Source organism: Pimephales promelas, chromosome 9 (assembly GCF_988280905.1).
Source record: "Pimephales promelas chromosome 9, fPimPro1.hap1.1, whole genome shotgun sequence".
Taxonomy (NCBI): domain Eukaryota; kingdom Metazoa; phylum Chordata; class Actinopteri; order Cypriniformes; family Leuciscidae; genus Pimephales; species Pimephales promelas.
The window spans coordinates 791,740-808,869 of NC_142777.1; the positions used below are offsets into that span (position 1 = coordinate 791,740).

The 17,130-nt window shown below is 37.4% G+C and overlaps 1 protein-coding gene across 1 annotated transcript; it reads right to left on the reverse strand.

The window, feature by feature from the left end:
* Nucleotides 1–387: 387 nt before the first annotated feature.
* LOC120464343 (uncharacterized) lies at nt 388–12,975 on the reverse strand. The gene is made up of 6 exons (XM_089135194.1): nt 12,879–12,975; nt 1,595–1,915; nt 1,194–1,505; nt 964–996; nt 746–826; nt 388–582 (listed from the first exon to the last, which is right to left on the reverse strand). The coding sequence occupies exons 1-6, from the start codon at nt 12,952–12,954 to the stop codon at nt 506–508; spliced, it is 900 nt and encodes a 299-aa protein (XP_088991320.1). The 5' UTR covers nt 12,955–12,975; the 3' UTR covers nt 388–505.
* Between the last annotated feature and the right edge of the window lie 4,155 nt (nt 12,976–17,130).

Consider the following 17,130-nt stretch of genomic DNA (forward strand, 5'->3'; position numbering starts at 1 on the left):
TCACAGGATGAATTCTGAGTTCGTAAGCTTTCAAATGATACCTAATTCATGATAACTACTAAAATATGTGATATAATAATAAAAAATATATTTATATACATAATAAATTATACTTTTTAGAGGACTTCTTACCTTACTTTTTAAAATATAATTTTATCTTTTTATTGACAAATACTAATTATGTTTTTTTATGAACTTTTAGGAATAAAAACTGTTTTAGTGCTGTTTTTTCTTACAAATTATGAATGAACAGTAATATATGAATTTATGACAAAAAAAAAATCGACGACATTACAGGAGTTTCTGACTTTTGTCACAAAAAGTCGACGCACACACTTTTAATAATTGAAACTTTAACAGCTTTAAAAAACAGCACTAAAATATCTATTTAGGAGTCTTAGACTTTTCCAACAATATATAGTTTGTCATGACTAGATTAGGATTTAATAGTAATATAGTGAAGTAAATTTAGCAATTTAGCCTGTAAAATTCCTATTTATAAAATTCATTTTTTTCCAGTTGTCGAGAGCGTGGTTAATTCAATATTATTCCTCTGGATGTCCTGACCTCTTCTTCTATTATCTGTGAATTAAAGCACACCATGATATCAAACCTCTCATATAGTATCATGTGATAAGAAGACTGATTAACTCTTGAATATATTTCAGATGGTGTATATGTGACTTTCTGATCATAGTCATCAATTATTGTGAATCAGCAGATGTTGAAGAGTCTCAAACCTCACCAGCTCTCCTTTCACAGACGATCCATAGGAGAATAACAGTAGGAGGAGTAAATACTGCCATCTCAATGATAAGTAGAATCACTACAGCAAAGAGACAGACACATTCAGATCGAGAAGACAATAAACGAACTCTAATGATGATAAATGAACCAACACTGACTAACAAATGGTGTCGTTCTCAGTATAATGCACTGCCATGTGTTAAAGACGTCTCATACCTCTGAGGGAGAATCCAGACAAAGTCTTGTTGTCTGATGAATGGATTAAGAGGAGAGAAGAGTTGCATCAGACACAGAGATGTAATAATATAGTATCACAATAATATGAGTATAGTCAAAGTAAGTGACGAACTGATCTCTTCAGAACAGCATTATTAATATTTACAGACTTACAGAGGAATATTCATGTGTCCAGCGTTGAGCTGAATACTGACATTTAGTTTTCTTACCCGAGTACGTGACAGTATATCTGACTGAGGTCTGGACTTTATCTCCTTTAGTAATCTCACATCTCCACTGTGTGTTGTCGTCTTCATCGAGGAGTGTTGTAGTCAGAGAACTGTTACAGTGTTCAGGAGAGAATGAGATCTGATATCTGGAGTCGGACTGCAGATCCACATCAGACTCATTCTTCCACACCAGATTAATTCCCTCATAATATAAGACATTAACACAACTAGACCCATCAAGTACATACAACTGACAGGAGAGAGAGAACGAGCGTCCAGGTCTAATCTCAGTCTGTGTGGATGATGGAGAGACTGAAACAGAAATCACACAACACACATTTATTCCAGTAAACATGAGTTTAAAGATGGTATTTTATCATATAATGAACAGAAACACTGACCATGAAGAACATGCAGATTAACAACGTCATCACTTTCTCTCGGTGTATTCAGATGTTTCCTGCAGGTGTAAAGTCCATGATCTTCAGTTGTGGCTTTATAGATGTTCAGAGAGCAGTCAGACCCCAGACTCAGTCTCTCATGTCTCTCTGTATCATTATTCTTCATCCCTTCTATAAATAATATAACTGTCCCTGAACTCCTTTCTCTGGTATACATCCATGTAGTTGATGTGCAGTCGGTTGAAGCATTGACACAGGACAGACTGACGCTCTCACCATCACTGATGAACACATTGAGATATGTGATCTTTCCACTGGTGCCTGAGACAGAGTAGATGTGTGTGTTCAGATTGTGCATCAGCAACATGACATCATGACTTTTGCGTAAACATACACGCCACTTTCGAGTCAAGTGACGTGTTATCTCTACGCATTTTGAGCTATCCGTGTGTATCCACGTGTATGTCTACGCCATTAACGGACCCGCGGTACACGCCGTCAAATGTACGAGCGAAACGAAGCAAAATGTAGATCTACATCTGGGGAGCGATCTCTTTCTTTCCTAGGATAGTAGGGGAAGACTCATAAATGCCATTAACCCCAGTGACGGGTAGGTTTAGGGACGGGGTTGAGGTAAGTCATGTAAGGGTTAATGCCCGACGAGGTGTCCATTGTCAGGTTTTAATGGACGACGGCGAGGCGTAAACCGGCCGACGCGCAGCGGAGGACGGTTGCCTCCGCCGAAGTCCATTAAACCTGACAATGGACACCTCGGAGGGCATTAACCCGCTTATACCATGGTCACTTGCCAAATAAAACATTACTTTATATTTTAATTAGGCTAAATCTAGTTTTTACAAATAATAACTTGCCTTGCCTGCCTGACTGTTTATTTAGCAACCGGAGATATATAGTCCGCTTAGTTCGTATCCCTTCAGGTTCACAAATGCATTTTTTTTTTCATGAAACACGTAAGGTAGGCATAGTTTTTTTTTTATTACTCATAAAACAATTAATCAAACAACAATAAAAAAATATAGCTGCGAGCAGCGATGGCGGGCCCAAGCCGGTGGCACCGCAACCCCGGTTCCTTTAGTTACCTAAAGGCACCCAGGTGGCGGTGCCGAAGGCTTTGGCCCTTTCATGATTAAATGTTAAAACGGCTTGCCATACTCTGTCATTTCGACTAGTCACAGTTATGTTACAGATATCTTAAATGATAATACAAACTATCCAAAATGTAATTACGAATAGACAGAAAGACGTTGATGATATCTACAATGTTAATTCCGGACAGGCAAACTTAGCTTTTAAATGTTAAAAGGGCTTGCCATACAGGGACGTAGGCTCAGAGAGAGGCTCACCATATTCAAACCAAAATATCTGACTTCCTCTTGGTCCGAGCTAATGACTATGTATTAGAAAGTTGTCCGGCTTGAGGAGTACAATGTATATAGCGATTTTTGTAACTGTAGATAAAACTAACAACCCCACTTTTGTCAAAAGGTGGCGCTATTTAGTCCTTGCACTATGCCCGTTTCTGAAACTTTGCACATGTCTACTGGCTAATAAATGTGATGTATCTGTTGAGTTTCAAGCAATTTCAATTTCAATTTCAATTTGACTGTTGAAAAGAAGTGCGCCGATTAGATTCTCAAGATCGGTATCGGCTCTGACACTGCCATCTTTGACGAGGCTGATTCAAATTCTATATTGTGCATATATACTATTCTATGTTAGGCACAAAGGCACAAAAACTTTCTAAAGTACCATAAAGTTTTTGTGTACTGTATTATTAGTGTTCTGAAGCTATTATGTGATATAGAAATTAATATTTAAGTCATTAAATTCAAGAACACAAACTTTTCCCTCTCTGCGCCTGTCAGTCATTCTCCATTCAGCATTCAAACAGCACGTCACATTCGGTTACAGTCAATGATGAAACGATCTTCAAGATGATTGAATGTTAATCCTATTATACTGGATCTTTAAGATAAAGGTCTAAAGGTCTATATTTTCGAATGAAGAAACTTTTTCTTGCTGGACTTTATTGCTGTAACTTAATCGTGTTACTTTCTACCGGGTGTCGGACGCTGTCGGTTAGATCACAACACTAGAGTCAGAGCACTATAATTGTTCTTCACGCACACAGTAACTGAAATTTAAAACCTTTAAAAGAAAAGGCTCAATAAACTATTGCATAGATAGATAATGTATAATACACTGTTCATAAATATGTATTTCCTTTGTGCTTTGAACTTTTCAATATGGACTCACTGCGCTGTAACTTCATGTGGCTTCAAGCACATCATTCTCCGCTCGGGATGCACATAAGTGCTTTGTGCTGCACCGTATTGGAGCCGTAATATCATAATGCAGTGACGTAATGACAGATTATTAATTGCCTTTCAATTATATGTTGCTGCGTCATTAAACATCTGTCCTATGCATTTCAAACATTTATAGCAGCCATGGCTATATGTTTTTATGATTTTTGTTATCTTGTTTTTCATGAATGTATTTTTCAAAAATAAGACCAATGTGTATTATCTATTATTAATATGGTTTATAATAGCATTTTTGTCATAGATTATGACAAAGTAATCATATGATCCACCAGCGAGGAACCAGCAGAACAGAGTGAACATTCTTTCTGTTTAGTTCAATCCTACTTAATAGGAATTTATTTAAAATGCTCGCTCTACTCCACACCATTAATGTCTTGTGCGGACATCTGTATTTTGACTTTCGGTTTTAAGTAAGCGATTTAAAAGCTCCCAAGTCCCAGCGGAGTCACACGTTGATTAACCGGTGGGAATATACACAATAGGCCTAACATTACCTGATACTGAACACAAGAGGGCAGTATAGCACTACGTATGACTCAGATTATTATTTTTTTATGAATTTTACAACAATTCTGGCTGTTTTTGAACGTAAACATAATTCTTAAATGAAAAAAAGGAAAAATTGGGGAAGTTATAATATTTGTATAATTTAATTTAGAAACAAATGATGTATAATTACATTTTTAGAAGATATGAGGCTTTTAGTGTTTACTTTTTTGACATTACTTTAATCTTTTGCCATAATTGCACATGTCTACTGGCTAATAAATGTGATGTATCTGTTGAGTTTCAAGCAATTTCAAGCATGCTAAGAGTCCCAAAAGCATCAAAAAAGAATGTTAAAGTTTGATTCGTTGCCACGGCAACAGTATCAAAGATATCAAAAATTCTTTCACAGGTCTACATCTGCCGTGTATTTACATTATACAGATGAAGTTTGAAGCAAATCGGTTAAAAATAAGAGAGTGGTTTCAAAGCATTTTGAAAGTGACACACTTCCTGCTGCCAGTTGGTGGCGCTATAACTTTGACTCACAATAGTCACATCCATGTGATCGGTCTCTTACAGCGAAAACACTGCTGAAGTTTCATCAAGATCAGTTAATGTATGCTGAAGTTATAACACACATCCTGTTTCATGTTTCTCGCCATAATTTCGTTTCCTCGCCACGGCCAAACCGTTCGAGATATCAAAAATCCCGTGGCACTTTTTCATCCTTAATGTCTTGACTTCACGCTGATCGAGTTTTGTCGAATTTGGTTCAGTGCTCTAGGAGCAATACTTGAAATTCCATTGCATGTGTTTTAAACACAACCCTAAATAGCCGTCTTCCTGTTGGGCTGGGGTAAAAAGTAAGAGTGTGAAGTAGGCTATATATGAAACGATGAGATCTATATGTGTACCAAGTTTCATATTATTACATGCAAGTGTGTTTGATTTATGGACCAAATTTTCAGACCAAGTTTATTGACCAAGTTAATCTGATTAATAAACTAATTATATAAAACTATTGTCAATGCACTACAATTAAACTAGTTATATGCCTTTACTTATAAAAAATAAAAATAAAAACTTATTTAAAAAATACCAGGCTTGAGAAATGTATTTTCTTTATGCAGGTCATACACACAGCAGTGAAATGGTTAAGCCCCCTCCCCCTGCACACTCACACACACACACAGACAGCCAAAGACAAAGAGACATGTAGGCTCAGAGTGACCATATTCAAACAAAAATATCTGAGTTTCTGTGGGTCCTAGCTAATAAGTGTAAATTAGAAAGTTGTCCGGCTCGAGGAGTACAATATACATACCAATTTTTGTAACTCTAGTTAAAACTAACAACCCCACTTTTGTCAAAAGGTGGCGCTACTGAGCCCTCACCACGCCCGTTTCTGAAACTTTGCACATGTCTACTGGCTAATAAATGTGATGTGTCTGTCGAGTTTCATGCATTTTGAAGCATGCTAAGGGTCTCAAAAGCATCCTAAAAGCATCCTAAAAGAAGAGTAAAGTTTGATGCGTCGCCACGGACACAGTTTCAAAGATATCAAGAATCCATTCACAGGTCTACATCTGCCGTATGTTTACATTATACAGATGAAGTTTGAAGCAAATCGGGTAAAAATAAAAGGGTGATATCAAAGCATTTTGAAAGTGACACACTTCCTGCTGCCAGTTGGTGGCGCTATAACTTTGACTCACAATAGTCACATCCATGTGATCGTCCTCTTACAGCGAACACACTGCTGAAGTTTCATCAAGATCAGTTAATGTATGCTGAAGTTATAACACACTTCCTGTTTCATGTTTCTCGCCATGATTTCGTTTCCTCGCCACGGCCAAACCATTCGAGATATCAAAAATCCCCTCGCAAACTTTCATCCTCAATGCCTTGACTTCATGCTGACCGAGTTTCGTGCCGTGTGTTCGAATTCTCTAGGAGGAGTATTGCAAATTCCATTGCGAGTGTTTTATGAACAACCCTAAATAACCGACTTCCTGTTGGGCTGGGGTAAAAAGTAATAGTATGAGGTATATATGAACGATGAGATCAACATGTGTACCGAGTTTCATATTATTACATACAAGCGTGTTTGAGTTATGGACCAAGTTTTCGGACCCCGTTCCAGGGGGCGCTGTCTAGCCCCCCTGCCACGCCCGGGTACCATCTTCAGCCCGGCCCTGATGGCCGCGGGTTCTGACCCGTGTGCAAAGTTTCAAGAGTTTTTGAGCATGTTAAGGGCCCCAAAAGTGCCCGAATAGTCGTATAAATAATAATAATAATAATAAATATAGCTGCGAGCAGCGATGGCGGGCCCAAGCCGGTGGCACCGCAACCCCGGTTCCTTTAGTTACCTAAAGGCACCCGGGTGGCGGTGCCGAAGGCTTTGGCCCTTTCATGATTAAATGTTAAAACGGCTTGCCATACTCTGTCATTTCGACTAGTCAAAATTATGTTACAGATATCTTAAATGATAATACAAACTATCCAAAATGTAATTACGACTAGACAGAAAGACGTTGTTGATATCTACAATGTTAATTCCGGACAGGCAAACTTAGCTTTTAAATGTTAAAAGGGCTTGCCATACAGGGACGTAGGCTCAGAGAGAGGCTCACCATATTCAAACCAAAATATCGGACTTCCTCTTGGTCCGAGCTAATGACTATGTAATAGAAAGTTGTCCGGCTTGAGGAGTAAAATGTATATACCGATTTTTGTAACTGTAGATAAAACTAACAACCCCACTTTTGTCAAAAGGTGGCGCTATTTAGTCCTTGCACCATGCCCGTTTCTGAAACTTTGCACGTCTACTGGCTAATAAATGTGATGTATCTGTTGAGTTTCAAGCAATTTCAATTTCAATTTGACTGTTGAAAAGAAGTGCGCCGATTAGATACTCAGGATCGGTATCGGCTCTGACACTGCCATCTTTGACGAGGCTGATTCAAATTCTATATTGTGCATATACTATTCTATGTAAGGCACAAAGGCACAAAAACTTTCTAAAGTACCATAAAGTTTTTGTGTACTGTATTATAAGTGTTCTGAAGCTATTATGTGATATAGAAATTAATATTTAAGTCATTAAATTCAAGAACACGTAAACTTTTCCCTCTCTGCGCCTGTCAGTCATTCTCCATTCAGCATTTAAACAGCACGTTGCATTCGGTTACAGTCAATGATGAAACGATCTTCAAGATGATTCAATGTTAATCCTATTATACTGGGTCTTTAAGATAAAGGTCTAAAGGTCTATATTTTCGAATAAAGAAACTTTTTCTTGCTGGACTTTATTGCTGTAACTTAATCGTGTTACTTTCTACCGGGTGTCGGACGCTGTCGGTTAGATCACAACACTAGAGTCAGAGCACTATAATTGTTCTTCACGCACACAGTAACTGAAATTTAAAACCTTTAAAAGAAAAGGCTCAATAAACTATTGCATAGATAGATAATGTATAATACACTGTTCATAAATATGTATTTCCTTTGTGCTTTGAACTTTTCAATACGGACTCAATGCGCTGTAACTTCATGTGGCTTCAAGCACATCATTCTCCGCTCGGGATGCACATAAGTGCTTTGTGCTGCACCGTATTAGAGCCGTAATATCATAATGCAGTGACGTAATGACAGATTATTAATTGCCTTTCAATTATATGTTGCTTTATAGCAGCCATGGCTATATTTTTTTTTAATGATTTTTGTTATCTTGTTTTTCATGAATGTATTTTTCAAAAATAAGAGCAATGTGTATTATCTATTATTAATATGGTTTATAATAGCATTTTTGTCATAGATTATGACAAAGTAATCATATGATCCACCAGCGAGGAACCAGCAGAACAGAGTGAACATTCTTTCTGTTTAGTTCAATCCTACTTAATAGGAATTTATTTAAAATGCTCGCTCTACTCCACACCATTAATGTCTTGTGCGGACATCCGTATTTTGACTTTCGGTTTTAAGTAAGCGATTTAAAAGCTCCCAAGTCCCAGCGGAGTCACACGTTGATTAACCGGTGGGAATATACACAATAGGCCTACCTGATATTGAACACAAGAGGGCAGTATAGCACTACGTATGACTCAGATTATTATTTTTTTATGAATTTTACAACAATTCTGGCTGTTTTTGAACGTAAACACAATTCTTAAATGAAAAAAAAGGAAAAATTGGGGAAGTTATAATATTTGTATAATTTAATTTAGAAACAAATGATGTATAATTACATTTTTAGAAGATATGAGGCTTTTAGTGTTTACTTTTTTGACATTACTTTAATCTTTTGCCATAGTTGCACATGTCTATTGGCTAATAAATGTGATGTATCTGTTGAGTTTCAAGCAATTTCAAGCAAGCTAAGAGTCCCAAAAGCATCAAAAAATAATGTTAAAGTTTGTTTCGTTGCCACGGCATTTTGAAAGTGACACACTTCCTGCTGCCAGTTGGTGGCGCTATAACTTTGACTCACAATAGTCACATCCATGTGATCGGTCTCTTACAGCGAAAACACTGCTGAAGTTTCATCAAGATCAGTTAATGTATGCTGAAGTTATAACACACTTCCTGTTCCATGTTTCTCGCCATAATTTCGTTTCCTCGCCACGGCCAAACCGTTCGAGATATCAAAAATCCCGTGGCACTTTTTCATCCTTAATGTCTTGACTTCACGCTGATCGAGTTTCGTCGAATTTGGTTCAGTGCTCTAGGAGCAATAATTTAAATTCCATTGCATGTGTTTTAAACACAACCCTAAATAGCCAACTTCCTGTTGGGCTGGGGTAAAAAGTAAGAGTGTGAAGTATATATGAAACGATGAGATCTATATGTGTACCAAGTTTCATATTATTACATGCAAGTGTGTTTGATTTATGGACCAAATTTTCAGACCAAGTTTATTGACCAAGTTAATCTGATTAATAAACTAATTATATAAAACTATTGTCAATTCACTACAATTAAACTAGTTATATGCCTTTACTTATAAAAAATAAAAATAAAAACTTATTTAAAAAATACCAGGCTTGAGAAATGTATTTTCTTTATGCAGGTCATACACACAGCAGTGAAATGGTTAAGCCCCCTCCCCCTGCACACACACACACACACACAGACAGCCAGCCAGCCAGCCAAAGGCTCAGAGTGGCCATATTCAAACAAAAATATCTGAGTTTCTGTGGGTCCTAGCTAATAAGTGTCAATTAGAAAGTTGTCCGGCTCGAGGAGTACAATATACATACCAATTTTTGTAACTCTAGTTAAAACTAACCACCCCACTTTTGTCAAAAGGTGGCGCTACTGAGCCCTCACCACGCCCGTTTCTGCAACTTTGCACATGTCTACTGGCTAATAAATGTGATGTGTCTGTCGAGTTTCATGCAATTTGAAGCATGCTAAGAGTCTCAAAAGCATCCTAAAAGCATCCTAAAAGAAGGGTAAAGTTTGATGCGTCGCCACGGCAACAGTTTCAAAGATATCAAGAATCCATTCACAGGTCTACATCTGCCGTATGTTTACATTATACATATGAAGTTTGAAGCAAATCGGGTAAAAATAAAAGGGTGATATCTAAGCATTTTGAAAGTGACACACTTCCTGCTGCCAGTTGGTGGCGCTATAACTTTGACTCACAATAGTCACATCCATGTGATCGTCCTCTTACAGCGAACACACTGCTGAAGTTTCATCAAGATCAGTTAATGTATGCTGAAGTTATAACACACTTCCTGTTTCACGTTTCTCGCCATGATTTCGTTTCCTCGCCACGGACAAACCGTTCGAGATATCAAAAATCCCCTCGCAAACTTTCATCCTCAATGTCTTGACTTCATGCTGACCGAGTTTCGTCGAATGTAGATCAAAGCTCTAGGAGGAGTATTTGACATTCCATTGCGAGCGTTTTACAAACAAACCTCAATAGCCAAATTCCTGTTGGGCTGGGGTAAAAAGTAAGAGCGCGAGGTATAGATGAAACGATGAGATCAACGTGTGTACCGAGTTTCATATTATTACATACAAGCGTGTTTGAGTTATGGACCAAGTGTTCGGACCCCGTTCCAGGGGGCGCTGACGAGCTGCCCTGCCACGCCCGGGTACCATCTTCAGCCCGGCTCTGATGGCCGCGGGTTCTGACCCGTGTGCAAAGTTTCAAGAGTTTTCGAGCACGTTAAGGGCCCCAAAAGTGCCCAAAAGGTAGTAAAATAATAATTATTATAATAATAATAATAATAGTAAAGAAAAATAATCCCAAGGAAAACAATAGGGCCTTCGCCCTTTCAGGGCTTGGGCCCTAATAATAATAATAATCCTAAGGAAAACAATAGGGCCTTCGCCCTTTCAGGGCTTGGGCCCTAATAATCCCAAGGAAAACAATAGGGCCTTCGCCCTTTCAGGGCTTGGGCCCTAATAATAGAAAAGAATAATCCTAAGGAAAACAATAGGGCCTTCGCCCTTTCAGGGCTTGGGCCCTAATAATAATAATCCTAATAATCCTAAGGAAAACAATAGGGCCTTCGCCCTTTCAGGGCTTGGGCCCTAATAATAATCCTTAGGAAAACAATAGGGCCTTCGCCCTTTCAGGGCTTGGGCCCTAAAAACAATTAGCTCTGATCTCCAGCGATTTGCGCTTAACGTTATAGAGGGTAATAAATTAATCAGATCAAAGAGAGGGTCATTTGCCTCAGGCTCCTTAGGCTTGAAACGCTGTAACGTTCAGCCTTCTCCTGCCTTGGTTGTCTGGACAGCTGCGTAAAACTCCCGCAGGGTCTCATTCAGGGGTGCGTTTCCCGAAAGCATCGTTATCCAACTATGGTCGCAAGTTACGTCGTTACCAATAGATTTCAATGGAGCAGAGCAGCAGCGGTGTAATTTTCTGCGTTTTATTTACATTTTTTCTTTCTTCAGCAGCATACCAGTCGTCAAAGTTGCCATAGTCTCCATAAATGTTAAAAGAAATAGCACGAAGTCGCTCATTGTTGTATTAGGATATCTAACGTTAGATGATAGAGCATGTGACTGCCTGTTGCTATGGTTACTCACAGCCGTTGTAGGCAGTGCATTTATTTATTAATTTCGAATGGTAAACAGGCAGTTTCACCAGAAATACTTTACTAGGTGTCCTCTATCACTTTTAAACGGACACCCTGCAGCCAATCAGAATCGAGTATTCACCCAGACCATGGTATAAATATTTATATATACAGTAATAACGTTAAGTCAACGGCGTTCATATACACGCTGAAAAGCGATTATACGTCTTGATAGCACGCAAAAAATGGAAATACAAATTGGCGTGTCATACACACACTACTTCATGAGATCAGTCTGGCATCAGATACTCTTAAACACAGCTTACAATTACATAGTTACAAAGATGACAAAAACCTACATCTAACCTAGTGCGGACCACATAAATATCAAAGAAAAGTGATCTTATTCACCAATCCAAATTAAATTATCTTCTTTACATAAAATACTTTTCCATCAGATGTTTGATTGTGAGAGAGACAATCAGGACATGAAAATGACAACATGAATGTCTGCAAACACTCAGAAAAATAACTCTTTGAATGAACATAAAAAAATCATGGAAAAGTTTTCTACATAATTAACTTGCTTTATTTCAGCATTATGCAATTCTGTTATTCCAATTAATAATAATAATAATAAAATTATTATTGCATTGAGTCATCTTAATGTACTAAGTTGATTCAACTTATTTACTATGGGTCGGCACAGCTTAATTTAATATCGTCAGTGAATTTAAAAAGACTCCCAGATATGATTCAGGCATTCAAATTTATAATATTCATTCATCCAATTCAATAAAATTTATTTTAATGTCACAATATATTTCTAGGATAAATATGAACTAGCAATAGCATTTGTTAGCATCTTAAATCATAAGATTTACATGCTTCATCAACCAAAGGTTTGCTGCTTCGGGCTGACCAAATGCTCCACTCTTCTCCACAATGGTAACCCTCTGTAATTTAAATGGTACTAATAATTGCAATGTAATTGAACATTAAACACAATTACGCACTAGAAACTCATTTTCTGAAAAACACATTAAATAACACTTAATTTAGACATTTATTCTCTCTTAATTCAGCCATATGCAAAGCAAGCTGCGAACGAGCACAGCGGTTTCAGTTATCGCAACACAAATCATTCATGTAATCCAACACAAACAGATTAAGTAAACTTAAATTTTACATATTTAAGCAGATTGAACACAATCCAATTAAGTTTGGACAAAATGTATAGCATTTGTGTTGCTTAAGCTCGTTTTAATTAAGCAATTTCGACAAGCAGCAAAAATCTTTTTTTTTTTTGAGTGAAGATCAAATCTGACAGACTAAAGTACAAGCAATGATCATAACCACATATGAATTATCATGTATGACACATGCAGATTCATTTACCTTTGAGAAATGAGCAGAGAAAAATCAGCCCCAGCAAACTCTGATCAGCCATTTTCTGTCTCTGTCCGTCTTCCATGGTTCATTATTATCTCAGTTCTTCTTTTAAACCGCATCAGTTCCTGTGGTCATCTCTTCATGTCATCAGCCTAAAGTGTTTAGTCCTGAATCTACAGCTGCTACTCAATGACATGAAGTGCTGACCTGCATTACGTTTAGATGAAAAATCATGTTCATAATGTTTCAAAACTCAGACAGACGGGTGGATGAGCCCGTTCACATCCCAAAGCGCCATATAGGACGCTTTTGCAAAAGCGTAAATATCCAACGCACATGGCACCCTTTAACGTGAAATGAGACGCAGATATATTTGGGCAGAAGGCGCCTCCTAGTGGTCTAACCCTTACCCTACACCATACCTAAACTTAACCATTAACCGAAGCGTCTCATTAGATGTTAAAGGGTGCCATGTGCGTTGGATATTTACGCTTTTGCAAAAGCGTTAAGTTCACAGTCTTGAACTTTTGTCTTTGTCAAGCCAACATTATAATGCTTTTAAACAAAGTATCTTAAATGTTCCATAAGAAAGACTGAACAAGAGTCATCTGAGTTTTCTCTCGCTCAGTTCTAGAGTTATGTTTAGTTTCATGATGTAGTTCATCAGAACATTGCTTTATTTTAAAAGAACTAATTTTAGAAGCTGAGGAAGTTGCTTTAACATGGGCTGATTCACTGCAACACATCACGGTATTTCAGGACTTATGACATCAGAAACCCAGACCACCGTACCACAGAAAACACCAGCCAGCGGTTAATGATCGCAGCCAGTGCGCCAGTACAGAGACTGAAGTGCAAAACAGTGCAGACAAAGAGCCAGATATTATAGTAATATATCAGAAAGAGCCATATACATGGTCATAATTTACATTAGCTGTTTGAAGAAGAGCTCTGTCTTCATATGTTTTGGAAAATTGTAATTCTATTCTGATCTCATGAAATGGCGTATGTATGACATCCCAATTCCTATTTCCATTTTTGGCGTGCTATTAACACGCATATCGCTTTTCAGCGTGTATATGAACGCCGCTGACTTAACTTTACATTACTGTATATATAAATCTATGACCTAACCCCCTTGAAATATAAATGTTATATGTGCATATTGTATATTGTATTTATTATAGGTGAATTTTAGGATTATATGATCAGATAAGGAATCTGGTTTCTGGAAAAGGTTAAATGTTCTAATAAAGTCGTGTTAAAAGTCTGAGTTTATTTGGCTCTTTACTTCCAAAGGCAAAAAAACAAAAACAACAAGAAGTCGTAGTTAGCACTTTAAGTGAATGTGCTACAGGAAAACTCAATCAACTCTCCTTGAGAGGCAATACAAAAAAAGGTTAATCCAGATAGAAAATCTTCTTAAACATTAGTCCAGTAGTCCAGAGAGGCAAAACCAGAAATCCCAAAAAAGGTTACAAAAACATACTTTACCAGAGCAAAACAGAAGGCACCATCTCAAATCCAAAAGTTCTTAGGAAAGGCAACATTTTGGTTGACATCAGGACTGAACAAGAACAAATATGCAGTGAAGACTTAACACAGGTGAGAGTATGACAATCAATCCAAGAGAACATAATCTGGGAAGAAATAATGCCATCTAGTGGTGAAATCAAGGAACTTCAGACAAAACATTACAAAGATATCTTAGTTTCCCTTTAGGTTCTGGTTCTTAACAAACTTTTCTTTTGGTTTCTTCATTGTAAAGGCACTGGATGGCTCAGAAATGGAGATCTCCATGCGGCTCCATCAGTAAATCAGTCCATTGAACACATTTTCAGGGTCAAAATCCAAATGTGGGTCACTTTGCACACAGCTGATTATTCCTCTCTTTTAAATATCTGAAGAACAAATGATGTTTAAACTAGAAATGTATCTACCAAAAGAACTCTCCATGTTACCGCATTGGCATCACAATATCTATGAGATTGAACTTTAAAAATGAAGATCCCAAAAGAAAAGTTTCATAAGAACAAAAATCTAAGAAGCCATTATGATATATTTAACACATCTTTGACATAAACTTTGGGAAATGTCTGTTTTTGGCACTCAGAGAGGATTGTGTTCAGGTCTTCTGATCGAGGGAACAAAATATAACATTTTAAAGTTATAAGTAATAATAATTTGTCTGAATATACAATTTTAGGTTGGTAACTTCAATATACACAAGATGGTACCCATACAGAGAGGAGAGGGACAGAGAGAGAGAGAGAAAGCAATACAGGACAGAACAGGGCAATAGGCTACAGAAAAGGAAAAGACAGCAAAGTAGGAAAGAAAAAAAACAACTAAATCAGTGGAGTGAAGAGAGAACGGCACGGGCTATTGAAGAATATGAGCAGGAGGTGACTGAAGGACACCAGGGCCTGGAACATCCCATAATCAACACTGCAAAGGTGAGAGAAAGGGTTAGTGAGTGGCTACTGCCAGCTCAGGTAAAAGGATGTAGGCTTAATGAAAGTTACATTTCTGAGGGAAGTTTACAATGTTAAAATATTTGCATTAGTTCCAGAAATTAATTTTAAAAAAATGCTTCCAAGTATTAATTGATTGAATTGATCGTCTCCATTGTTGTATTTTGCGCTTCATAATGCGCATACATTTTCAATGCATGTATTCTGGTTTTATTTACGTTTTACGGTTTTATACAACATCGCAACTTCATTGGAATTGGGGGTTGTATTTTTCATGTTCATTTTAACCATAAAATAGTGTCCCACTTTCCCTAACAAAGTGTCCCACTCAACCTGAGTGCTTCCAGTTTGCTGAAGAGGGTGTCAGATGTTGTTTAAAGATGAACAGTTTGTTAATAAATACATAAATTGGGGCAAATTCACCATAATGACCTTAATTACAATCTATTTAAACAAAACACATACAATTTGAATACATTCTAACTGGGTTGTTTAAAATTCAATTTACCAAAAAGTGTCCCACTTTACCTTCTAGTCTGTTATTTGTCTGTGTACTCCCTATGTGTAGCCTACTCCGGTTCAAAAAGCCAGGGAAGGGAGATTTACTTCAAAATCGTCTGACATCTTTGTTTTAATTTATTATTATTATTATTATTATTATTATTGTTATAAAAAACAACGTGAAAAAATTACGTTTATTACGTTTATTTATGTTTAATTAATTACGTTTCCAACGTGATAATGCCTGGTGCGTTGCCGACCACCACAAGACGAACAATTGTGGTTAAAAAGTATATGATTCTTTTTTTAAATGACCGATGGTTTCGCTATAGATATGACCCTGGACCTTATTCAGAGCAGCGCCATGACAGGTATGAAACTGAGTCTGTGAGGGATAGACTTACCGTGTTACCAATGGCAACCGCTGTAAAAAGCTGAATAAAGCGGCTAGATTACTTACAATTTTCCACAGCTTACATTGTCGGGAGTTTTTTGTCAACTGACATTTCTTGGAAAGATATTTTTCCAGTGTTTCATGAGCAGAACAATCCGAAAACACATTAAATAACAGTACAGCCCATTGAAGAGATGCAAGTCTATCCCTCACAGCCTCGCTTTCGTTCTCATTAAAAATCAAAGATGGCGCTGCCGTGAATAAGGCGTCATAAGTTCCTCAGCTGGCTGGGGTCGAGCAGCGTGTGCAGCTCTCCAAAGCCCTTTGAAACTGCATTGATTCGGACTTCAACATGTTGGTTGCAATTGAAGTCCATTGTGTGGAGAAAAATCCTGAAATGTTTTCCTCAAAAAAAACAAAAAAAAAATCCACTGAAGAAAGAACGAGGTGAACATCTTGGATGGCATTGGGGAGAGTAAATTCAGGAAATTTTCATTCTGAGGTATGAAATAAGTATGAAGATGAATTGTAAGTGCTTTTGCCATTTTTGAGCGGCCACTGAAACAGATTTCACTAGATCTACAAATTTAATAATAAAATAATGATGCTGCTGAAAAAAAAAACCCGTATGTTTCACCCCTGTAATTTATCCCAACACTTCGGTATCACAGCACTGAGTGTTAGAGGAGATCTGGAGCAGAAGAAACTAAAGAAAGAGAGAAATAAAGATTAAGAGAACGTCACGTGACTCTCAGCATCGCTGCGACGTCATTAGTCACGTAAGTCGCGACGGCTTCGTTTGTCCATCCATGAACTCAGATTAACATGTAATTTGAATAAATTCAAAGTCCAAACTTGACTTGAGGAGAGAAAGTCTTTACAGTTTGTG